Raw genomic sequence first — 24,859 nt, 5'->3', positions numbered from 1 at the left:
CTGACTCTCCTCCCCTGCTCCCATCTCTTCCCACCTCACTCCCCACTGTTCCCCGTCACTCTCCACTATCGTCTCCCAGTGCCCTCTCTTCCCCCCTCATTCCCCAAACACCTGCACCCTTCCCTCTCACCCACCCCTTCCCCCCTCACTCCCACTCTTTCTCCCCCACTCAGTACCCGAGCAGTAACTTTTTCACACAGAGGGTGGTGCGTGTATGGAATGAGCTACCAGAGGATGTGATTGGTGGCTAATACAATTTCACCATTTCAAAGGCATCTGGATGCGTACATGAATAGGAAGGGTTTAGAGATATGGGTCAAATGCTGGCAAATGGGCTCAGAGCAGTTCGGGCTTTCTGGTTGGGACAGAGGGATCAGACAGAGGAGTCTGATTCTATGCTATCTGACTCCATGACTCGATAAATGATTTAACCGATCATGTGATGGCAATGGTGAAGATTAAGCAGGCAGGGAAAGAATAATTTGTTTGTTGTCCCCACAGAGGAGGTTTTTGAATGTCCAGCAGAATCTCGTCTCCAGCCCATTTGTCAGATGAAACTGGGATCTCAATGTTCCACTGATGACGACTGTGATATCTGGCAAAAGTGTTGTGAGACTGGATGTGGGAGGAGATGTGTCATGAGCTTCAAGCCTGGAGGTAAGGAGGAAAGATCCCCTCAGAGCCATGTCACTGTATCTGGGTGGGAGAGAGCTGTCTGTCTCAGACTCAATTCTCACATTCCTCTCCTGACTAACCTCACCATTCCCATCTTCCATGGTGTTCAGCTCATCGTGAACCACTGTAGTCTCTCTGATCTCTGTTCCCCCATCCAACCCTGAGTGTCAAATCCTGAGTCTGGTTCACACACCACCATGTAGGATTGGGAACACCCAATGGCACGCTGTGCAATACTGCCTCCTGCTGTACACACCCCATTATTGTCTTCAAATCCAGACCTGGATAACTCTCACCTCACCATCTGTGTCACCACCTCGTGATCCGCACCATTCGCTTATTCTGGGAACTCCTGCACACCCCTCTCGATCTCCATAATCTTGGCCAGCCCCCGAAACCCCAACCCGATCTCTGTCACCTCCTCCAGCCCCTACAGCCCTCAGTATCTCTGTAACCTCCTCCAGCTGCTACACCCCCTTCCCATGTCTGAACTCCCTCCAGCACCGACACACCTGCCCTATCTCTGTAACTCCCCCCAGCCCATACACACCCTCCCTATCTCTGTAACTCCCTCCAGCTCCTACACCCACTCCCTATCCCTGTAACCTCCTCATGCTCCTGCACCCCCTCCCTATCTCTGTGACCCTGTACACCCCGCACCCTATCTCTGTAAGCCACTCCAGCCCCACACCTCCTCCCTATCTGTGTAACCTCCTCCAATCCCAACACCCCCTCCCTATCTCTGTATCCCCCTCCAGCCGACACTTCCTCCCTATATCTGTAACCCCCTACATCCACGATCTATCTCTGCAACCTTTTCAAGCCCCTACACCCCCACCCTATCTCTGTAACCCAATCCAGCCCCAGACCTCCTCCCTATCTGTGTAACCCCCTCCAGTCCCTACACCCCCTCCCTATCTCTGTAACCCCCTCCAGCCCCACACCCTCTCCCTGTCTCTGTAACCCCCTATAACCCCTGCCTGTCTCTGTAACCCCCCCACATCCCCTCCCTATCTCTGTAACCCCCCTACACCCCCTCCCTGTCTCTGTAACCCCCGACACCCCCTCCCTATCTCTGTCGCCCCCCTACACCCCCCTATCCCTGTGGATTCTGTAACCCCTTCCAGCCCCACACCTCCTCCCTATCTCTGTAACCCCCTCCAGACCCACACCTCCTCCCTATCTCTGTAACCCCCTCCAGCCCCACACCCCTCCCTATCTCTGTAACCCCCCTAAACCCCTCCCTATCTCTGTAACCCCCGACACCCCCTATCCCTGTGGACCATGTAACTCCATCCAGCCCCACACCTCCTCCCTATCTCTGTAACTCCCTCCAGCCCCACACCCCCTCCCTATCTCTGTAACCCCCCTACACCCCTCCCGATCTCTGTAACCCCCTACACCCCCTATCCCTGTGGACCATGTAACTCCATCCAGCCCCACACCTCCTCCCTATCTGTGTAAACCCCTCCAGCCCCACACCCCCTCCCTGTCTCTGTAACCCCCTACACCCCCTCCCTGTCTCTGTAACCCCCTACACCCCCTCCCTATCTCTGTAACGCCCCCACACTCCCTCCCTATCTCTGTAACCCCCTACATCCCCTCCCTACCTCTGTAACCCCCTACACCCCCTCCCTATCTCTGGAACCCCCCTACACCCCCTCCCTATCTCTGTAACCCCCTACACCCCCTCCCTGTCTCTGTAACCCCCTACACCCCCTCCCTATTTCTGTAACCCCCCTATATCCCCTCCCTATCTCTGAAACCCCCTACACCTCCTCCCTATCTCTGTAACCCCCCTACACCCCGTCTCTATCTCTGTAACCCCCCTACAGCCCTTCCCTATCTCTGTAACCCCCCTACACCCCCTCCCTGTCTCTGTAACCCCCTACCCTCCCTCCCTGTCTCTGTAACCCCCCTACACCCTCTCCCTATCTCTGTAACCCCCCTACACCCCCTCCCTGTCTCTGTAACCCCCCTACATCCCCTCCCTATCTCTGTAACCCCCCTACACCCCCTCCCTACCTCTGTAACCCCCTCCCCTCCCTCCCTATCTCTGTAACCCCCCTACACCCCTTCCCTATCTCTGTAACCCCCCTACAGCCCCTCCCTATGTCTGTAACCCCCCTGAACCTCTCCCTATCTCTGCCACCCCCTCTAGCTCCAGTTTCTCTGCTGTCTGTGAGAGATGTTTCCCAGGGAAGGGTCTCTGTTGGATCAGCAGTTGTGGTGAAAGCTGTTTTTCTCTCTCTCTCAGTGTCTCCTAAAGGCCAAGGATCCACATGTCCGGACACGACCAGACTGCATTATGTCTGTCGGATGAACTTCACCGCTCCCTGCGATGGAGACGATTCCTGTGGTCACTGGGCATCGTGCTGTAAGACGGAGTGTGGACCTCGATGTGTGTCACAGTGGTTTGCGAGAAGTAAGCCCCTCTCACCCCGAACCTACGCTACCCCAGCAGGTCAGAGGACCAATAATCCCCCCACATTCAGTGACAGGGTCTCCTTTGCATGGGAGGGCAGGGCTTTGTCAGGCTAGACCCGCTGTGGTGTGGACACCGGGCTGTAAGTCCCACTCCAGCATTCCGGGATAAACATAGCCTTGTTAGCAACAGGAAAGGTAGCTTTGTACAGGGACGGCTGTGTCTCCCAAGCTTGACTGAGCCTGTATTTTTGAGAAAGTGAGAAAGGTGATTGGTGAGGGCAGGTCAGTGGGTGTTGTCGATAGGGATTGTAACAAGGCCTTTGACAAGGTCTCTCATGGTAGGCCAGAACAGAAGGTGAATATACACGGGATCCACACACAGTGAGCTGGTAAGATGGATCCACAACTGGCTTAGTGACAGAAGCACAGAGAGTAGCAGTGAAAGGGACTGGAGAACCGTGATCGGTGGTGTCCCACAGGGATTTGTGCTGTGACCCCCTTGCCATTTATCAGATATATAGGAGGAGAATGAAGGTGGCCCCCCCGATGAATATGTTCGTGATCGTCACGCAGGTTAGGGGTAGCTGTGGATACGAAGGAGGATTGCCCGAGGACAGAGCAGGATGGAGATAGACCAGAGGATTGGGTGAAGAGATGGAGTGTAATCTGAGCAAATGTGAGGTGATGCGTTTTGGGAGATCGAATAAGCCTGGTTTGTTTTCACGTGAACATGGAAAGGATGAGAGTCGACCTGATAGAAGGTTCCTCACTTACAAACCGAATGTATCGCCTGGTCAGTTTTACTTTCCCAGGACAGAAATGTCAATGAGCACAGATTTGGGGTAAAAGGGGAGACCGTGGGAGGCAGGTTTGTTTAACACACAGGGTGGTTAGTATGTGGAAAGTGCTGTCACGGGGGGTGGTGGAGGCAGGTACAGGAGCGATGTTGAGGAGGCACCTTGACAGATTGAGGAACTGGTAGGGGATAAAGGGATGTGAAAACCCAAGAGATAAAACGTTTTCAGGAGTTTATCACCATGGAAAGGGGAAAGTGATGCTGTCAGAGGAGGAGAGCAGTTGGAGGGAAAGAGGGAAGCAACAGTAAGTGAGAGGGTTATTGCAGAGGGTGGGCAGTAGAATGAGCATTCCCTGGTTTGGGAATGGGGGGAGGGTGGGGAACAGATGGGGAAGCTGTGAAGGAGTATGTGAAGGGCCCTGTGTGGGACTCTGTAACTGTGTCTGTCCTACCTTCCCATTGACAGAGCCTGCTGACCAGTGCCCAGAGGAGGACACCCTCTCCATGTTCTGTCAGATCAGCACCGGGCGTTCCTGTAATGACAACGGGGACTGTGATGGATACCACTCGTGTTGTGATGCTGGCTGTGGGAAGAAATGCATCCCAAAGTGTTTCACTGGAGGTGAGAAAGAGAGAGAGAGAGAGAGAGTGTGTGAGAGAGGGAAACACATCCAATGTGCCGGACATAGACAGTATCCAGGGAGTACAGATTCCCCAAGGCCATCCTGGAATACCGGCTCTGATCCCTCCTCCCAGGTTAGCGAGGGATAGGGGCTCGGCAGAACAGGACCCCGCTTCTAATCCCTGTACCTGGTAAGGGATGGATTGTGGTGTGACACAGACAGGGATCCTGTGTTCCCAATCCCTGTCCCTGTGTTAGGGAGGGATTGTGGTGTGAATCAGACAGGGATCCTGTTCCCAATCCCTGTCCCTGGGTTCGGGAGGGATTGTGGTGTGACACAGACAGGGATCTTGTGTTCCCAATCCCTGTCCCTGGGTTAGGGAGGGATTGTGGTGTGACACAGACAGGGATCTTGTGTTCCCAATCCCTGTCCCTGGGTTAGGGAGGGATTGTGGTGTGAAACAGACAGGGATCCTGTTCCCAATCCCTGTCCCTGGGTTAGGGAGGGATTGTGGCGTGAAACAATCTGGGATCCTGTTCCCGATCCCTGTCCCTGGATTAGGGAGGGATTGTGGTGTGACACAGACAGGGACCCTGTTCCCGATCCCTGTCCCTGGATTAGGGAGGGATTGTGGTGTGACACAGACAGGGATCCTGTTCCCGATCCCTGTCCCTGGGTTAGGGAGGGATTGTTGTGCAAACCACACAGTATCCTACTCTCCAGGAATATGAGTACTCCCTGTTTGGATGTTGTGGTCTGTCTGATGCCTCTGTTCCATCACAGTTAAGTCGTCTGTCTCTCCTCAGCCTGTTCTCTGTTCCCACTGTAGGCCACGAGAGAGGAATTGTGTGTGAGCTGTCTGGAATACTGCGGCAGATCATGGAGTAGTGTTGTGAAGGCTGAGTTGTCCCACCCTCTCTCCAATTCCCAGCTTCCTTCACAAGGCACTGGGCTCCATTCTGTCAGTGAGATGGGAGAGTGGGGTGTTTATCTGTTAATTCCACAGTCACAAGTGATTTGTTGTCTGATTCTGTCCCCCATCTCCCTGTGTTTGTCTTCACAGAGAACGGAACCTGTCCCATTGCAAGGAGGCTGACGATGTTGTGCAACACGACCCTGGGAAAAGACTGCAAGAACGACACGCAATGCGACGTGTGGCAGAGGTGCTGCCTGGCCAAGGGCTGCGGTGGGAAATGTGTCCCAACATTCATCAGTAAATGTGAGTATCCATCACCGCGGTGCCTCCCACAGGTTTGTGTGATAATCCCGAATGTGCTGAAGAGGACCAATGTGAGCAGTGTAGAGTCAGCTTTACACTGTACCTATGAGCATGGTGTTTCTATCCTGGTAGTGTTTGATGAGTCGACGCTGTAGAGGAACCATGACTCTGTATCTAATACCACTGTCCGTGTCGTGGGAGTGTTTGATAGAGGACAATGGAAACATTACACTGTATGTAAACAAATTGACCAAGTGAAACCTTATTCTCTCCTTCAGTTTTGCGAAAGAAATGCCCAGAACATTCACGTGTGTCTTTTCTCTGCAACAAAAACAAGACTCGATCTTGTGAGGATGATGATGATTGTCCTTCCTATGAACAGTGCTGCGAGATTGGATGTGGCAAGAAATGTGTCTCCTCATTCAGGCAAGGTAAGGATTAGGGTCTGACAGAGTGTCAGCAGGGGAATGGTCTGGGGCAAGATAGTTCAGCACAACGGAGACGGCAGGGTACAGACTGAGAGAGTCCCGAGACTGCAGGGAGCAGAGTGAGAGAGTCCCGAGACTGCAGGGAGCAGACTGAGAGAGTCCCGAGACTGCAGGGAGCAGACAGAGAGAGTCCCGAGACTGCAGGGAGTAGACTGAGAGAGTCCCGAGACTGCAGGGATCAGACTGAGAGAGTCCCGAGACTGCAGGGAGCAGAGTGAGAGAGTCCCGAGACTGTGGGGAGCAGAGTGAGAGAGTCCCGAGACTGCAGGGAGCAGAGTGAGAGAGTCCCGAGACTGCAGGGAGCAGAGTGAGAGAGTCCCGAGACTGCAGGGAGCAGACTGAGAGAGTCCCGAGACTGCAGGGACCAGAGTGAGAGAGTCCCGAGACTGCAGGGAGCAGACTGAGAGAGTCCCGAGACTGCAGGGAGCAGACTGAGAGAGTCCCGAGACTGCAGGGAGCAGACTGAGAGAGTCCCGAGACTGCAGGGAGCAGAGTGAGAGAGTCCCGAGACTGCAGAGAGCAGACTGAGAGAGTCCCGAGACTGCAGGGAGCAGACTGAGAGAGTCCCGAGACTGCAGGGAGCCCACTGAGAGAGTCCCGAGACTGCATGGAGCAGAGTGAGAAAGTCCCGAGACTGCAGTGACCAGAGTGAGAGAGTCCCGAGACTGCAGGGAGCAGAGTGAGAGAGTCCCGAGACTGCAGGGACCAGAGTGAGAGAGTCCCGAGACTACAGGGAGCAGAGTGAGAGAGTCCCGAGACTGCGGGGAGCAGAGTGAGAGAGTCCCGAGACTGCAGGGAGCAGACTGAGAGAGTCCCGAGACTGCAGGGAGCAGAGTGAGAGAGTCCCGAGACTGCAGGGAGCAGACTGAGAGAGTCCCGAGACTGCAGGGAGCAGAGTGAGAGAGTCCCGAGACTGCAGGGAGCAGACTGAGAGAGTCCCGAGTCTGCAGGGAGCAGAGTGAGAGAGACGCGAGACTGTGGGGAGCAGAGTGAGAGAGTCCCGAGACTGCAGGGAGCAGACTGAGAGAGTCCCGAGACTGCAGGGAGCAGAGTGAGAGAGTCCCGAGACTGCAGGGAGCAGACTGAGAGAGTCCCGAGACTGCAGGGAGCAGACAGAGAGAGTCCCGAGACTGCAGGGAGCAGACAGAGAGAGTCCCGAGACTGCAGGGAGTAGACTGAGAGAGTCCCGAGACTGCAGGGATCAGACTGAGAGAGTCCCGAGACTGCAGGGAGCAGAGTGAGAGAGTCCCGAGACTGTGGGGAGCAGAGTGAGAGAGTCCCGAGACTGCAGGGAGCAGAGTGAGAGAGTCCCGAGACTGCAGGGAGCAGAGTGAGAGAGTCCCGAGACTGCAGGGAGCAGACTGAGAGAGTCCCGAGACTGCAGGGACCAGAGTGAGAGAGTCCCGAGACTGCAGGGAGCAGACTGAGAGAGTCCCGAGACTGCAGGGAGCAGACTGAGAGAGTCCCGAGACTGCAGGGAGCAGACTGAGAGAGTCCCGAGACTGCAGGGAGCAGAGTGAGAGAGTCCCGAGACTGCAGAGAGCAGACTGAGAGAGTCCCGAGACTGCAGGGAGCAGACTGAGAGAGTCCCGAGACTGCAGGGAGCCCACTGAGAGAGTCCCGAGACTGCATGGAGCAGAGTGAGAAAGTCCCGAGACTGCAGGGAGCAGAGTGAGAGAGTCCCGAGACTGCAGGGAGCAGAGTGAGAGAGTCCCGAGACTGCAGGGACCAGAGTGAGAGAGTCCCGAGACTACAGGGAGCAGAGTGAGAGAGTCCCGAGACTGCGGGGAGCAGAGTGAGAGAGTCCCGAGACTGCAGGGAGCAGACTGAGAGAGTCCCGAGACTGCAGGGAGCAGAGTGAGAGAGTCCCGAGACTGCAGGGAGCAGACTGAGAGAGTCCCGAGACTGCAGGGAGCAGAGTGAGAGAGTCCCGAGACTGCAGGGAGCAGACTGAGAGAGTCCCGAGTCTGCAGGGAGCAGAGTGAGAGAGACGCGAGACTGTGGGGAGCAGAGTGAGAGAGTCCCGAGACTGCAGGGGGCAGAGTGAGAGAGTCCCGAGACTGCAGGGAGCAGAGTGAGAGAGTCCCGAGACTGCAGGGAGCAGAGTGAGAGAGTCCCGAGACTGCAGGGAGCAGAGTGAGAGAGTCCCGAGACTGCAGGGAGCAGACTGAGAGAGTCCCGAGACTGTAGGGAGCAGACTGAGAGAGTCCCGAGACTGCAGGGAGCAGAGTGAGAGAGTCCCGAGACTGCAGGGAGCAGACTGAGAGAGTCCCGAGACTGCAGGGAGCAGAGTGAGAGAGACGCGAGGCTGCAGGGCGCAGTCTGAGAGAGTCCCGAGACTGCAGGAAGCAGACTGAGAGAGTCCCAAGACTGCAGGGAGCAGACTGAGAGAGTCCCGAGACTGCAGGGAGCAGAGTGAGAGAGTCCCGAGACTGCAGGGAGCAGAGTGAGAGAGTCCCGAGACTGCGGGGAGCAGACTGAGAGAGTCCCGAGACTGCAGGGAGTAGACAGAGAGAGAGTCCCGAGACTGCAGGGAGCAGAGTGAGAGAGTCCCGAGACTGTGGGGAGCAGAGTGAGAGAGTCCCGAGACTGCAGGGAGCAGACTGAGAGTCCCGAGACTGCAGGGAGCAGACTGAGAGAGTCCCGAGACTGCAGGGAGCAGAGTGAGAGAGTCCCGAGACTGCAGGGAGCAGAGTGAGAGAGTCCCGAGACTGCAGGGAGCAGAGTGAGAGAGTCCCGAGACTGCAGGGAGCAGACTGAGAGAGTCCCGAGACTGCAGGGAGCAGAGTGAGAGAGTCCCGAGACTGCAGGGAGCAGAGTGAGAGAGTCCCGAGACTGCAGGGAGCAGACTGAGAGAGTCCCGAGACTGCAGGGAGCAGAGTGAGAGAGTCCCAAGACTGCAGGGAGCAGACTGAGAGAGTCCCGAGACTGCAGGGAGCAGAGTGAGAGAGTCCCGAGACTGCAGGGAGCAGAGTGAGAGAGTCCCGAGACTGCGGGGAGCAGACTGAGAGAGTCCCGAGACTGCAGGGAGTAGACAGAGAGAGAGTCCCGAGACTGCAGGGAGCAGAGTGAGAGAGTCCCGAGACTGCAGGGATCAGAGTGAGAGAGTCCCGAGACTGCAGGGAGCAGAGTGAGAGAGTCCCGAGACTGCAGGGAGCAGACTGAGAGAGTCCCGAGACTGCGGGGAGCAGACTGAGAGAGTCCCGAGACTGCAGGAAGCAGACTGAGAGAGTCCCAAGACTGCAGGGAGCAGACTGAGAGAGTCCCGAGACTGCAGGGAGCAGAGTGAGAGAGTCCCGAGACTGCAGGGAGCAGAGTGAGAGAGTCCCGAGACTGCAGGTAGCAGAGTGAGAGAGTCCCGAGACTGCGGGGAGCAGACTGAGAGAGTCCCGAGACTGCAGGGAGTAGACAGAGAGAGAGTCCCGAGACTGCAGGGAGCAGAGTGAGACAGTCCCGAGACTGCAGGGAGCAGAGTGAGAGAGTCCCGAGACTGCAGGGAGCAGAGTGAGAGAGTCCCGAGACTACAGGGAGCAGAGTGAGAGAGTCCCGAGACTTCAGGGAGTAGAGTGAGAGAGTTCCGAGACTGCAGGGAGCAGAGTGAGAGAGTCCCGAGACTGCAGGGAGCAGAGTGAGAGAGTCCCGAGACTGCAGGGAGCAGACTGAGAGAGTCCCGAGACTGCGGGGAGCAGAGTGAGAGAGTCCCGAGACTGCAGGGAGCAGAGTGAGAGAGTCCCGAGACTACAGGGAGCAGAGTGAGAGAGTCCCGAGACTGCAGGGACCAGAGTGAGAGAGTCCCGAGAATGCAGGGATCGGAGTGAGAGAGTCCCGAGACTGCAGGGAGCCGACTGAGAGAGTTCCGAGACTGCAGGGAGCAGACTGAGAGAGTCCCGAGACTGCAGGGACCAGAGTGAGAGAGTCCCGAGACTGCAGGGATCGGAGTGAGAGAGTCCCGAGACTGCAGGGAGCCGACTGAGAGAGTTCCGAGACTGCAGGGAGCAGACTGAGAGAGTCCCGAGACTGCAGGGACCAGAGTGAGAGAGTCCCGAGACTGTGGGGAGCAGAGTGTGAGAGTCCCGAGACTGCAGGGAGCAGACATAGAGAGTCCCGAGACTGCAAGGAGCAGAGTGAGAGAGTCCCGAGACTGTGGGGAGCAGAGTGAGAGAGTCCCAAGACTGCAGGGAGCAGAGTGAGAGAGTCCCGAGGCTTCAGGGAGCAGAATGAGAGAGTCCCGAGACTGCGGGGAGCAGAGTGAGAGAGTCCCGAGACTGCAGGGAGCAGAGTGAGAGAGTCCCGAGACTGCGGGGAGCAGAGTGAGAGAGACGCGAGACTGCAGAGCGCAGTCTGAGAGAGTCCCGAGACTGCAGGGAGCAGAGTGAGAGAGTCCCGAGACTGCAGGGATCAGACTGAGAGAGTCCCGAGACTGTGGGGAGCAGAGTGAGAGAGTCCCGAGACTGCAGGGAACAGACTGAGAGAGTCCGGAGACTGCAGGGAGCAGAGTGAGAGAGTCCCGAGACTGCAGAGACCAGAGTGAGAGAGTCCCGAGACTGCGGGGAGCAGACTGAGAGAGTCCTGAGACTGCAGGGAGCAGACTGAGAGAGTCCCGAGACTGCGGGGAGCAGAGTGAGAGAGTCCCGAGACTGCAGGGAGCAGAGTGAGAGAGTCCCGAGACTGTGGGGAGCAGACTGAGAGAGTCCCGAGACTGCAGGGAACAGACTGAGAGAGTCCGGAGACTGCAGGGAGCAGACTGAGAGAGTCCCGAGACTGCGGGGAGCAGAGTGAGAGAGTCCCGAGACTGCAGAGAGCAGACTGAGAGAGTCCCGAGACTGCAGGGAGCAGACTGAGAGAGTCCCGAGACTGCAGGGAGCAGACTGAGAGAGTCCCGAGACTGCAGGGAGCAGACTGAGAGAGTCCCGAGACTGCAGGGAGCAGACTGAGAGAGTCCCGAGACTGCAGGGAGCAGACTGAGAGAGTCCCGAGACTGCAGGGAGCAGAGTGAGAGAGTCCCGAGACTGCAGGGATCAGAGTGAGAGAGCCCCGAGACTGCAGGGAGCAGAGTGAGAGAGTCCCGAGACTGCAGGTAGCAGAGTGAGAGAGTCCCGAGACTGCAGGGAGCAGAGTGAGAGAGTCCCGAGACTGCAGGGAGCAGAGTGAGAGAGTCCCGAGACTGCAGGGAGCAGAGTGAGAGAGTCCCGAGACTACAGGGAGCAGAGTGAGAGAGTCCCGAGACTTCAGGGAGTAGAGTGAGAGAGTTCTGAGACTGCAGGGACCAGAGTGAGAGAGTCCCGAGACTGCAGTGACCAGAGTGAGAGAGTCCCGTGACTGCAGGGAGCAGAGTGAGAGAGTCCCGAGACTGCAGGGAGCAGAGTGAGAGAGTCCCGAGACTACAGGGAGCAGAGTGAGAGAGTCCCGAGACTTCAGGGAGTAGAGTGAGAGAGTTCCGAGACTGCAGGGACCAGAGTGAGAGAGTCCCGAGAATGCAGGGAGCAGACAGAGAGAGTCCCGAGACTGCACGGAGCAGACTGAGAGAGTCCCGAGACGGCAGGGAGCAGACTGAGAGAGTCCCGAGACTGTGGGGATCAGAGTGAGAGAGTCCCGAGACTGCGGGGAGCAGAGTGAGAGAGTCCCAAGACTGCAGGGAGCAGAGTGAGAGAGTCCCGAGACTGCAGGGAGCAGACTGAGAGAGTCCCGAGACTGCAGGGACCAGAGTGAGAGAGTCCCGAGACTGCAGGGATCGGAGTGAGAGAGTCCCGAGACTGCAGGGAGCCGACTGAGAGAGTTCCGAGACTGCAGGGAGCAGACTGAGAGAGTCCCGAGACTGCAGGGACCAGAGTGAGAGAGTCCCGAGACTGCAGGGATCGGAGTGAGAGAGTCCCGAGACTGCAGGGAGCCGACTGAGAGAGTTCCGAGACTGCAGGGAGCAGACAGAGAGAGTCCCGAGACTGCAGGGAGTAGACTGAGAGAGTCCCGAGACTGCAGGGATCAGACTGAGAGAGTCCCGAGACTGCAGGGAGCAGAGTGAGAGAGTCCCGAGACTGTGGGGAGCAGAGTGAGAGAGTCCCGAGACTGCAGGGAGCAGAGTGAGAGAGTCCCGAGACTGCAGGGAGCAGAGTGAGAGAGTCCCGAGACTGCAGGGAGCAGACTGAGAGAGTCCCGAGACTGCAGGGACCAGAGTGAGAGAGTCCCGAGACTGCAGGGAGCAGACTGAGAGAGTCCCGAGACTGCAGGGAGCAGACTGAGAGAGTCCCGAGACTGCAGGGAGCAGACTGAGAGAGTCCCGAGACTGCAGGGAGCAGAGTGAGAGAGTCCCGTGACTGTGGGGAGCAGAGTGAGAGAGTCCCGAGACTGCAGGGAGCAGACTGAGAGAGTCCCGAGACTGCAGGGAGCCCACTGAGAGAGTCCCGAGACTGCATGGAGCAGAGTGAGAAAGTCCCGAGACTGCAGTGACCAGAGTGAGAGAGTCCCGAGACTGCAGGGAGCAGAGTGAGAGAGTCCCGAGACTGCAGGGACCAGAGTGGGAGAGTCCCGAGACTACAGGGAGCAGAGTGAGAGAGTCCCGAGACTGCGGGGAGCAGAGTGAGAGAGTCCCGAGACTGCAGGGAGCAGACTGATAGAGTCCCGAGACTGCAGGGAGCAGAGTGAGAGAGTCCCGAGACTGCAGGGAGCAGACTGAGAGAGTCCCGAGACTGCAGGGAGCAGAGTGAGAGAGTCCCGAGACTGCAGGGAGCAGACTGAGAGAGTCCCGAATCTGCAGGGAGCAGAGTGAGAGAGACGCGAGACTGTGGGGAGCAGAGTGAGAGAGTCCCGAGACTGCAGGGGGCAGAGTGAGAGAGTCCCGAGACTGCAGGGAGCAGAGTGAGAGAGTCCCGAGACTGCAGGGAGCAGAGTGAGAGAGTCCCGAGACTGCAGGGAGCAGAGTGAGAGAGTCCCGAGACTGCAGGGAGCAGACTGAGAGAGTCCCGAGACTGTAGGGAGCAGACTGAGAGAGTCCCGAGACTGCAGGGAGCAGAGTGAGAGAGTCCCGAGACTGCAGGGAGCAGACTGAGAGAGTCCCGAGACTGCAGGGAGCAGAGTGAGAGAGACGCGAGGCTGCAGGGCGCAGTCTGAGAGAGTCCCGAGACTGCAGGAAGCAGACTGAGAGAGTCCCAAGACTGCAGGGAGCAGACTGAGAGAGTCCCGAGACTGCAGGGAGCAGAGTGAGAGAGTCCCGAGACTGCAGGGAGCAGAGTGAGAGAGTCCCGAGACTGCGGGGAGCAGACTGAGAGAGTCCCGAGACTGCAGGGAGTAGACAGAGAGAGAGTCCCGAGACTGCAGGGAGCAGAGTGAGAGAGTCCCGAGACTGTGGGGAGCAGAGTGAGAGAGTCCCGAGACTGCAGGGAGCAGACTGAGAGAGTCCCGAGACTGCAGGGAGCAGACTGAGAGAGTCCCGAGACGGCAGGGAGCAGAGTGAGAGAGTCCCGAGACTGCAGGGAGCAGAGTGAGAGAGTCCCGAGACTGCAGGGAGCAGAGTGAGAGAGTCCCGAGACTGCAGGGAGCAGAGTGAGAGAGTCCCGAGACTGCAGGGAGCAGACTGAGAGAGTCCCGAGACTGCAGGGAGCAGAGTGAGAGAGTCCCAAGACTGCAGGGAGCAGACTGAGAGAGTCCCAAGACTGCAGGGAGCAGAGTGAGAGAGTCCCGAGACTGCAGGGAGCAGAGTGAGAGAGTCCCGAGACTGCGGGGAGCAGACTGAGAGAGTCCCGAGACTGCAGGGAGTAGACAGAGAGAGAGTCCCGAGACTGCAGGGAGCAGAGTGAGAGAGTCCCGAGACTGCAGGGATCAGAGTGAGAGAGTCCCGAGACTGCAGGGAGCAGAGTGAGAGAGTCCCGAGACTGCAGGGAGCAGACTGAGAGAGTCCCGAGACTGCGGGGAGCAGACTGAGAGAGTCCCGAGACTGCAGGAAGCAGACTGAGAGAGTCCCAAGACTGCAGGGAGCAGACTGAGAGAGTCCCGAGACTGCAGGGAGCAGAGTGAGAGAGTCCCGAGACTGCAGGGAGCAGAGTGAGAGAGTCCCGAGACTGCAGGTAGCAGAGTGAGAGAGTCCCGAGACTGCGGGGAGCAGACTGAGAGAGTCCCGAGACTGCAGGGAGTAGACAGAGAGAGAGTCCCGAGACTGCAGGGAGCAGAGTGAGACAGTCCCGAGACTGCAGGGAGCAGAGTGAGAGAGTCCCGAGACTGCAGGGAGCAGAGTGAGAGAGTCCCGAGACTACAGGGAGCAGAGTGAGAGAGTCCCGAGACTTCAGGGAGTAGAGTGAGAGAGTTCCGAGACTGCAGGGAGCAGAGTGAGAGAGTCCCGAGACTGCAGGGAGCAGAGTGAGAGAGTCCCGAGACTGCAGGGAGCAGACTGAGAGAGTCCCGAGACTGCGGGGAGCAGAGTGAGAGAGTCCCGAGACTGCAGGGAGCAGAGTGAGAGAGTCCCGAGATAACAGGGAGCAGAGTGAGAGAGTCCCGAGACTGCAGGGACCAGAGTGAGAGAGTCCCGAGAATGCAGGGATCGGAGTGAGAGAGTCCCGAGACTGCAGGGAGCCGACTGAGAGAGTTCCGAGACTGCAGGGAGCAGACTGAGAGAGTCCCGAGACTGCAGGGACCAGAGTGAGAGAGTCCCGAGACTGCAGGGATCGGAGTGAGAGAGTCCCGAGACTGCAGGGAGCCGACTGAGAGAGTTCCGAGACTGCAGGGAGCAGACTGAGAGAGTCCCGAGACTGCAGGGACCAGAGTGAGAGAGTCCCGAGACTGTGGGGAGCAGAGTGTGAGAGTCCCGAGACTGCAGGGAGCAGACATAGAGAGTCCCGAGACTGCAAGGAGCAGAGTGAGAGAGTCCCGAGACTGTGGGGAGCAGAGTGAGAGAGTCCCAAGACTGCAGGGAGCAGAGTGAGAGAGTCCCGAGGCTTCAGGGAGCAGAATGAGAGAGTCCCGAGACTGCGGGGAGCAGAGTGAGAGAGTCCCGAGACTGCAGGGAGCAGAGTGAGAGAGTCCCGAGACTGCGGGGAGCAGAGTGAGAGAGACGCGAGACTGCAGAGCGCAGTCTGAGAGAGTCCCGAGACTGCAGGGAGCAGAGTGAGAGAGTCCCGAGACTGCAGGGATCAGACTGAGAGAGTCCCGAGACTGTGGGGAGCAGAGTGAGAGAGTCCCGAGACTGCAGGGAACAGACTGAGAGAGTCCGGAGACTGCAGGGAGCAGAGTGAGAGAGTCCCGAGACTGCAGAGACCAGAGTGAGAGAGTCCCGAGACTGCAGGGAACAGACTGAGAGAGTCCTGAGACTGCAGGGAGCAGACTGAGAGAGTCCCCAGACTGCGGGGAGCAGACTGAGAGAGTCCTGAGACTGCAGGGAGCAGACTGAGAGAGTCCCGAGACTGCGGGGAGCAGAGTGAGAGAGTCCCGAGACTGCAGGGAGCAGAGTGAGAGAGTCCCGAGACTGTGGGGAGCAGACTGAGAGAGTCCCGAGACTGCAGGGAACAGACTGAGAGAGTCCGGAGACTGCAGGGAGCAGACTGAGAGAGTCCCGAGACTGCGGGGAGCAGAGTGAGAGAGTCCCGAGACTGCAGGGAGCAGACTGAGAGAGTCCCGAGACTGCAGGGAGCAGACTGAGAGAGTCCCGAGACTGCAGGGAGCAGACTGAGAGAGTCCCGAGACTGCAGGGAGCAGACTGAGAGAGTCCCGAGACTGCAGGGAGCAGACTGAGAGAGTCCCGAGACTGCAGGGAGCAGACTGAGAGAGTCCCGAGACTGCAGGGAGCAGAGTGAGAGAGTCCCGAGACTGCAGGGATCAGAGTGAGAGAGCCCCGAGACTGCAGGGAGCAGAGTGAGAGAGTCCCGAGACTGCAGGTAGCAGAGTGAGAGAGTCCCGAGACTGCAGGGAGCAGAGTGAGAGAGTCCCGAGACTGCAGGGAGCAGAGTGAGAGAGTCCCGAGACTGCAGGGAGCAGAGTGAGAGAGTCCCGAGACTACAGGGAGCAGAGTGAGAGAGTCCCGAGACTTCAGGGAGTAGAGTGAGAGAGTTCCGAGACTGCAGGGACCAGAGTGAGAGAGTCCCGAGACTGCAGTGACCAGAGTGAGAGAGTCCCGTGACTGCAGGGAGCAGAGTGAGAGAGTCCCGAGACTGCAGGGAGCAGAGTGAGAGAGTCCCGAGACTACAGGGAGCAGAGTGAGAGAGTCCCGAGACTTCAGGGAGTAGAGTGAGAGAGTTCCGAGACTGCAGGGACCAGAGTGAGAGAGTCCCGAGAATGCAGGGAGCAGACAGAGAGAGTCCCGAGACTGCAGGGAGCAGACTGAGAGAGTCCCGAGACGGCAGGGAGCAGACTGAGAGAGTCCCGAGACTGTGGGGATCAGAGTGAGAGAGTCCCGAGACTGCGGGGAGCAGAGTGAGAGAGTCCCAAGACTGCAGGGAGCAGAGTGAGAGAGTCCCGAGACTGCAGGGAGCAGACTGAGAGAGTCCCGAGACTGCAGGGAGTAGACAGAGAGAGAGTCCCGAGACTGTGGGGAGCAGAGTGAGAGAGTCCCGAGACTGCAGGGAGCAGAGTGAGAGAGTCCCGAGACTGTAGGGAGCAGACTGAGAGAGTCCCGAGACTGCAGGGCGCAGTCTGAGAGAGTCCCGAGACTGCAGGAAGCAGACTGAGAGAGACCCGAGACTACATGGAGCAGAGTGAGAGAGTCCCGAGACTGCAGAGACCAGAGTGAGAGAGTCCCGAGACTGCAGTGACCAGAGTGAGAGAGTCCCGAGACTGCAGGGAGCAGACTGAGAGAGTCCCGAGACTGTAGGGAGCAGACTGAGAGAGTCCCGAGACTGCAGGGAGCAGAGTGAGAGAGTCCCGAGACTGCAGGGATCAGAGTGAGAGAGTCCCGAGACTGCGGGGAGCAGAGTGAGAGAGTCCCGAGACTGCAGGGAGCAGAGTGAGAGAGTCCCGAGACTACAGGGAGCAGAGTGAGAGAGTCCCGAGACTGTAGGGAGCAGACTGAGAGAGTCCCGAGACTGCAGGGAGCAGAGTGAGAGAGTCCCGAGACTGCGGGGAGCAGACTGAGAGAGCCCCGAGACTGCAGGGAGCAGAGTGAGAGAGTCCCGAGACTGCAGGGAGCAGAGTGAGAGAGTCCCGAGACTGCAGGGAGCAGACTGAGAGAGTCCCGAGACTGCGGGGAGCAGACTGAGAGAGTCCCGAGACTGCGGGGAGCAGACTGAGAGAGTCCCGAGACTGCAGGGAGTAGACAGAGAGAGAGTCCCGAGACTGCAGGGAGCAGAGTGAGAGAGTCCCGAGACTGCAGGGAGCAGAGTGAGAGAGTCCCGAGACTGCAGGGAGCAGAGTGAGAGAGTCCCGAGACTTCAGGGAGTAGAGTGAGAGAGTTCCGAGACTGCAGGGACCAGAGTGAGAGAGTCCCGAGACTGCAGGGATCGGAGTGAGAGAGTCCCGAGACTGTGGGGAGCAGAGTGAGAGAGTCCCGAGACTGCAGGGATCGGAGTGAGAGAGTTCCGAGACTGCAGGGACCAGAGTGAGAGAGTCCCGAGACTGCAGGGATCGGAGTGAGAGAGTCCCGAGACTGTGGGGAGCAGAGTGAGAGAGTCCCGAGACTACAGGGAGCCGACTGAGAGAGTCCCGAGACTGCAGGGAGCAGACTGAGAGAGTCCCGAGACTGCAGGGAGCAGAGTGAGAGAGTCCCGAGACTGTCGGGAGCAGAGTGAGAGAGTCTCAAGACTGCAGGGAGCAGAGTGAGAGAGTCCCGAGACTTCAGGGAGCAGAATGAGAGAGTCCCGAGACTGCTGGGAGCAGACTGAGAGAGTCCCGAGACTGCAGGGAGCAGACTGAGAGAGTCCCGAGACTGCAGGGAGCAGAGTGAGAGAGTCCCGAGACTGCAGGGAGCAGAGTGAGAGAGTCCCGAGACTGTGGGGAGCAGAGTGAGAGAGTCCCGAGACTGCAGGGAGCAGAGTGAGAGAGTCCCGAGACTGCAGGGAGCAGACAGAGAGAGTTCCGAGACTGCAGGGAGCAGAGTGAGAGAGTCCCGAGACTGCAGGGAGCAGAGTGAGAGAGTCCCGAGACTGCAGGGAGCAGAGTGAGAGAGTCCCGAGACTGTGGGGAGCAGAGTGAGAGAGTCCCGAGACTGCAGGGAGCAGAGTGAGAGAGTCCCGAGACTGTGGGGAGCAGAGTGAGAGAGTTCCGAGACTGCAGGGACCAGAGTGAGAGAGTCCCGAGACTGCAGGGAGCAGAGTGAGAGAGTTCCGAGACTGCGGGGAGCAGACAGAGAGAGTCCCGAGACTGCGGGGAGCAGACTGAGAGAGTCCCGTGACTGTGGGGAGCAGAGTGAGAGAGTCCCGAGACTGCAGGGATCAGAGTGAGAGAGTCCCGAGACTGCAGGGAGCAGAGTGAAGGAGACCCGAGACTGCAGGGAGCAGAGTGAGAGAGTCCCGAGACTGCAGGGATCAGAGTGAGAGAGTCCCGAGACTGCAGGGATCGGAGTGAGAGAGTCCCGAGACTGCGGGGAGCAGAGTGAGAGAGTCCCGAGACTGCGGGGAGCAGAGTGAGAGAGTCCCGAGACTGCAGGGAGCAGAGTGAGAGAGTCCCGAGACTGCAGGGAGCAGAGTGAGAGAGTCCCGAGACTGCAGGGATCAGAGTGAGAGAGTCCCGAGACTGCAGGGAGCAGAGTGAGAGAGTCCCGAGACTGCAGAGACCAGAGTGAGAGAGTTCCGAGACTGCATGGAGCAGAGTGAGAGAGTCCCGAGACTGCAGAGACCAGAGTGAGAGAGCCCCGAGACTGCAGGGAGCAGAGTGAGAGAGTCCTGAGACTGCAGGGAGTAGAGTGAGAGAGTCCCCAGACTGCGGGGAGCAGACTGAGAGAGTCCTGAGACTGCAGGGAGCAGACTGAGAGAGTCCCGAGACTGCGGGGAGCAGAGTGAGAGAGTCCCGAGACTGCAGGGAGCAGAGTGAGAGAGTCCCGAGACTGTGGGGAGCAGACTGAGAGAGTCCCGAGACTGCAGGGAACAGACTGAGAGAGTCCGGAGACTGCAGGGAGCAGACTGAGAGAGTCCCGAGACTGCGGGGAGCAGAGTGAGAGAGTCCCGAGACTGCAGGGAGCAGACTGAGAGAGTCCCGAGACTGCAGGGAGCAGACTGAGAGAGTCCCGAGACTGCAGGGAGCAGACTGAGAGAGTCCCGAGACTGCAGGGAGCAGACTGAGAGAGTCCCGAGACTGCAGGGAGCAGACTGAGAGAGTCCCGAGACTGCAGGGAGCAGACTGAGAGAGTCCCGAGACTGCAGGGAGCAGAGTGAGAGAGTCCCGAGACTGCAGGGATCAGAGTGAGAGAGCCCCGAGACTGCAGGGAGCAGAGTGAGAGAGTCCCGAGACTGCAGGTAGCAGAGTGAGAGAGTCCCGAGACTGCAGGGAGCAGAGTGAGAGAGTCCCGAGACTGCAGGGAGCAGAGTGAGAGAGTCCCGAGACTGCAGGGAGCAGAGTGAGAGAGTCCCGAGACTACAGGGAGCAGAGTGAGAGAGTCCCGAGACTTCAGGGAGTAGAGTGAGAGAGTTCCGAGACTGCAGGGACCAGAGTGAGAGAGTCCCGAGACTGCAGTGACCAGAGTGAGAGAGTCCCGTGACTGCAGGGAGCAGAGTGAGAGAGTCCCGAGACTGCAGGGAGCAGAGTGAGAGAGTCCCGAGACTACAGGGAGCAGAGTGAGAGAGTCCCGAGACTTCAGGGAGTAGAGTGAGAGAGTTCCGAGACTGCAGGGACCAGAGTGAGAGAGTCCCGAGAATGCAGGGAGCAGACAGAGAGAGTCCCGAGACTGCAGGGAGCAGACTGAGAGAGTCCCGAGACGGCAGGGAGCAGACTGAGAGAGTCCCGAGACTGTGGGGATCAGAGTGAGAGAGTCCCGAGACTGCGGGGAGCAGAGTGAGAGAGTCCCAAGACTGCAGGGAGCAGAGTGAGAGAGTCCCGAGACTGCAGGGAGCAGACTGAGAGAGTCCCGAGACTGCAGGGAGTAGACAGAGAGAGAGTCCCGAGACTGTGGGGAGCAGAGTGAGAGAGTCCCGAGACTGCAGGGAGCAGAGTGAGAGAGTCCCGAGACTGTAGGGAGCAGACTGAGAGAGTCCCGAGACTGCAGGGCGCAGTCTGAGAGAGTCCCGAGACTGCAGGAAGCAGACTGAGAGAGACCCGAGACTACATGGAGCAGAGTGAGAGAGTCCCGAGACTGCAGAGACCAGAGTGAGAGAGTCCCGAGACTGCAGTGACCAGAGTGAGAGAGTCCCGAGACTGCAGGGAGCAGACTGAGAGAGTCCCGAGACTGTAGGGAGCAGACTGAGAGAGTCCCGAGACTGCAGGGAGCAGAGTGAGAGAGTCCCGAGACTGCAGGGATCAGAGTGAGAGAGTCCCGAGACTGCGGGGAGCAGAGTGAGAGAGTCCCGAGACTGCAGGGAGCAGAGTGAGAGAGTCCCGAGACTACAGGGAGCAGAGTGAGAGAGTCCCGAGACTGTAGGGAGCAGACTGAGAGAGTCCCGAGACTGCAGGGAGCAGAGTGAGAGAGTCCCGAGACTGCGGGGAGCAGACTGAGAGAGCCCCGAGACTGCAGGGAGCAGAGTGAGAGAGTCCCGAGACTGCAGGGAGCAGAGTGAGAGAGTCCCGAGACTGCAGGGAGCAGACTGAGAGAGTCCCGAGACTGCGGGGAGCAGACTGAGAGAGTCCCGAGACTGCGGGGAGCAGACTGAGAGAGTCCCGAGACTGCAGGGAGTAGACAGAGAGAGAGTCCCGAGACTGCAGGGAGCAGAGTGAGAGAGTCCCGAGACTGCAGGGAGCAGAGTGAGAGAGTCCCGAGACTGCAGGGAGCAGAGTGAGAGAGTCCCGAGACTTCAGGGAGTAGAGTGAGAGAGTTCCGAGACTGCAGGGACCAGATTGAGAGAGTCCCGAGACTGCAGGGATCGGAGTGAGAGAGTCCCGAGACTGTGGGGAGCAGAGTGAGAGAGTCCCGAGACTGCAGGGATCGGAGTGAGAGAGTTCCGAGACTGCAGGGACCAGAGTGAGAGAGTCCCGAGACTGCAGGGATCGGAGTGAGAGAGTCCCGAGACTGTGGGGAGCAGAGTGAGAGAGTCCCGAGACTACAGGGAGCCGACTGAGAGAGTCCCGAGACTGCAGGGAGCAGACTGAGAGAGTCCCGAGACTGCAGGGAGCAGAGTGAGAGAGTCCCGAGACTGTCGGGAGCAGAGTGAGAGAGTCTCAAGACTGCAGGGAGCAGAGTGAGAGAGTCCCGAGACTTCAGGGAGCAGAATGAGAGAGTCCCAAGACTGCTGGGAGCAGACTGAGAGAGTCCCGAGACTGCAGGGAGCAGACTGAGAGAGTCCCGAGACTGCAGGGAGCAGAGTGAGAGAGTCCCGAGACTGCAGGGAGCAGAGTGAGAGAGTCCCGAGACTGTGGGGAGCAGAGTGAGAGAGTCCCGAGACTGCAGGGAGCAGAGTGAGAGAGTCCCGAGACTGCAGGGAGCAGACAGAGAGAGTTCCGAGACTGCAGGGAGCAGAGTGAGAGAGTCCCGAGACTGCAGGGAGCAGAGTGAGAGAGTCCCGAGACTGCAGGGAGCAGAGTGAGAGAGTCCCGAGACTGTGGGGAGCAGAGTGAGAGAGTCCCGAGACTGCAGGGAGCAGAGTGAGAGAGTCCCGAGACTGTGGGGAGCAGAGTGAGAGAGTTCCGAGACTGCAGGGACCAGAGTGAGAGAGTCCCGAGACTGCAGGGAGCAGAGTGAGAGAGTTCCGAGACTGCGGGGAGCAGACAGAGAGAGTCCCGAGACTGCGGGGAGCAGACTGAGAGAGTCCCGTGACTGTGGGGAGCAGAGTGAGAGAGTCCCGAGACTGCAGGGATCAGAGTGAGAGAGTCCCGAGACTGCAGGGAGCAGAGTGAAGGAGACCCGAGACTGCAGGGAGCAGAGTGAGAGAGTCCCGAGACTGCAGGGATCAGAGTGAGAGAGTCCCGAGACTGCAGGGATCGGAGTGAGAGAGTCCCGAGACTGCGGGGAGCAGAGTGAGAGAGTCCCGAGACTGCGGGGAGCAGAGTGAGAGAGTCCCGAGACTGCAGGGAGCAGAGTGAGAGAGTCCCGAGACTGCAGGGAGCAGAGTGAGAGAGTCCCGAGACTGCAGGGATCAGAGTGAGAGAGTCCCGAGACTGCAGGGAGCAGAGTGAGAGAGTCCCGAGACTGCAGAGACCAGAGTGAGAGAGTTCCGAGACTGCATGGAGCAGAGTGAGAGAGTCCCGAGACTGCAGAGACCAGAGTGAGAGAGCCCCGAGACTGCAGGGAGCAGAGTGAGAGAGTCCTGAGACTGCAGGGAGTAGAGTGAGAGAGTCCCGAGACTGTGGGGAGCAGAGTGAGAGAGTCCCGAGACTGCAGGGAGCAGAGTGAGAGAGTCCCGAGACTGCAGGGAGCAGAGTGAGAGAGTCCCGAGACTGCAGGGGGCAGACTGAGAGAGTCCCGAGACTGCAGGGAGTAGAGTGAGAGAGACCCAAGACTACAGGGAGCAGACTAAGAGAGTCCCGAGACTGCAGGGATCAGATTGAGAGAGTCCCGAGACTGCAGGGAGCAGACTGAGAGAGTCCCGAGACTGCAGGAGCCGACTGAGAGAGTCCCGAGACTGTGGGGAGCAGAGTGAGAGAGTCCCGAGACTGCAGGGAGTCGAGTGAGAGAGTCCCGAGACTGCAGGGAGCAGACTGAGAGAGTCCCGAGACTGCAGGGAGCAGACTAAACATGGCCTGAGACTGGTGGGAGTAGACTGTGGTCAATCCTTCTCTCCAGATTGATCCAAAAATTTATCTGGACCATGGAACTCCTGAAAACAGCAAATATATCCCTGATGTGGAATCCCTGTCGGTCTCCCCTCTCGTGTGTAAGTCGAGTCTTATATCGGAATGTTGTGTTTCCAGGTGAGAGACCCGGAGAGTGCTCAAGCCCAAGTCAACTTAGCTATGTGTGTAACACAACTCTGGGCAGGGAATGTAGAAATGAGAGCGACTGTGGCAGATGGGGCACGTGCTGCATGACCCCGTGTGGGTACAGATGTGTCCTCAGGCATTTCAGAAATGGTGAGTTCTTCTTGTCTGAGCTTCACTCACTGTTCATCTGGTGTTCCTGAATGGATGTGGTGTGGGACAGGACAGAGCAATGTTTCAATGTGTATCTCACCATGTGCTGTCCCTGTCCTTGGGGAGTCTGATGGGGGTGAGTTAGAGGCAGCGTTACTCTGTGTCTAACCCCATGCTGTCCCTGTCCTGGGAGTGTTTAGTGCGGAGAGTGCAAAGTGAACTTTACTCTGCATCTGACCCCATGCTGTCCGTGAACTGCAGTTCTTCGATGTGGGACAGTGTGGAGGAAGCTGTCCTCTGTACCTAACCCCGTGGTGTCCCTTTCCTGGGAGTGTTTAATGGGGACAATGTAAAGGGTTCTTTACTCTGTGTCTAACCCCATGCTGTCCCTGTCCTGAGAGTGTTTAATGGGGACAGTGTGGAGGGTTCTTTACTCTGTGTCTAACCCCGTGGTGTCCCGGTCCCTGGGAATGTTTAATGGGGACAATGTAGAGGGTTCTTTACTCTGTGTCTAACCCCGTGGTGTCCCTGTCCTGGGAGTGTTTAATGGGGACTATGTAGAGGGTTCTTTACTCTGCATCTAACCCAATGCTGTCCCTGTCGTGGGAGCGTTTAGTGCGGAGAGTGCAAAGTGAACTTTACTCTGTATCTGACCCCGTGCTGTCCCTGTCCTGGGAGTGTTTAATGGGGACAATGTAGAGGGTTCTTTACTCTGTGTCTAACCCCGTTCTGCCCCTGTCCTGGGAGTGTTTAATGGGGACAATGTAGAGGGTTCTTTACTCTGTGTCTAACCCCGTGTGGTCCCTTTCCTGGGAGTGTTTAATGTGGACAATGTATATCGTTCTTTACTCTGTTTCTAACCCCGTGCTGTCCCTGTCCTGGGAGTGTTTAATGGGAACAATGTAGAGGGTTCTTTACTCTGTGTCTAACCCCATGGTGTCCCTGTCCTGGGAGTGTTTAATGGGGACAATGTAGAGGGTTCTTTACTCTGTGTCTAACCCCGTGCTGTCCCTGTCCTGGGAGTGTTTAATGGGGACAATGTAGAGGGTTCTTTACTCTGTGTCTAACCCCGTGGTGTCCCTGTCCTGGGAGTGTTTAATGGGGACAATGTAGAGGGTTCTTTACTCTGTGTCTAACCCCGTGCTGTCCCTGTCCTGGGAGTGTTTAATGGGGACAATGTAGAGGGTTCTTTACTCTGTGTCTTACCCCGTGGTGTCCCTGTCCTGGGAGTGTTTAATGGGGACAATGTAGAGGGTTCTTTACTCTGTGTCTAACCCCGTGGTGTCCCTGTCCTGGGAGTGTTTAATGGGGACAATGTTGAGTGTTCTTTACTCTCTGTCTAACCCCGTGCTGTCCCTGTCCTGGAAGTGTTTAATGGGGACAATGGAGAGGGTTCTTTACTCTGTGTCTAACCCCGTGCTGTTCCTGTCCTGGGAGTGTTTAATGGGGACAATGTAGAGGGTTCTTTACTCTGTGTCTAACCGCATGGTGTCCCTGTCCTGGGAGTGTTTAATGGGGACAATGTAGAGGGTTCTTTACTCTGTGTCTGACCCCTTGCTGTCCCTGT

At 58.0% G+C, this 24,859-nt stretch overlaps 1 protein-coding gene across 1 annotated transcript in view; it reads left to right on the top strand.

Annotated features, from left to right (window-relative positions):
- The first annotated feature begins 499 nt into the window (after positions 1-499).
- Positions 500-24,859, top strand: part of LOC140472021 (uncharacterized) — a 75,602-nt gene continuing 51,242 nt past the window's right edge. Inside the window, exons 1-6 of the mRNA XM_072567460.1 lie at positions 500-657; positions 2,933-3,100; positions 4,365-4,520; positions 5,585-5,740; positions 6,019-6,171; positions 23,134-23,292. Coding sequence (XP_072423561.1) covers positions 552-657; positions 2,933-3,100; positions 4,365-4,520; positions 5,585-5,740; positions 6,019-6,171; positions 23,134-23,292 — 898 coding nt within the window. The 5' untranslated portion in view covers positions 500-551. The remainder of the gene's footprint in view (positions 658-2,932; positions 3,101-4,364; positions 4,521-5,584; positions 5,741-6,018; positions 6,172-23,133; positions 23,293-24,859) is intronic.

The sequence above is a fragment of the Chiloscyllium punctatum genome, unplaced genomic scaffold (assembly GCF_047496795.1).
Source record: "Chiloscyllium punctatum isolate Juve2018m unplaced genomic scaffold, sChiPun1.3 scaffold_218, whole genome shotgun sequence".
Classification (NCBI taxonomy): Eukaryota; Metazoa; Chordata; class Chondrichthyes; order Orectolobiformes; family Hemiscylliidae; genus Chiloscyllium; species Chiloscyllium punctatum.
Note: the sequence above shows the minus strand (reverse complement) of the source record. Positions and strands in the feature narration are given on the sequence as shown.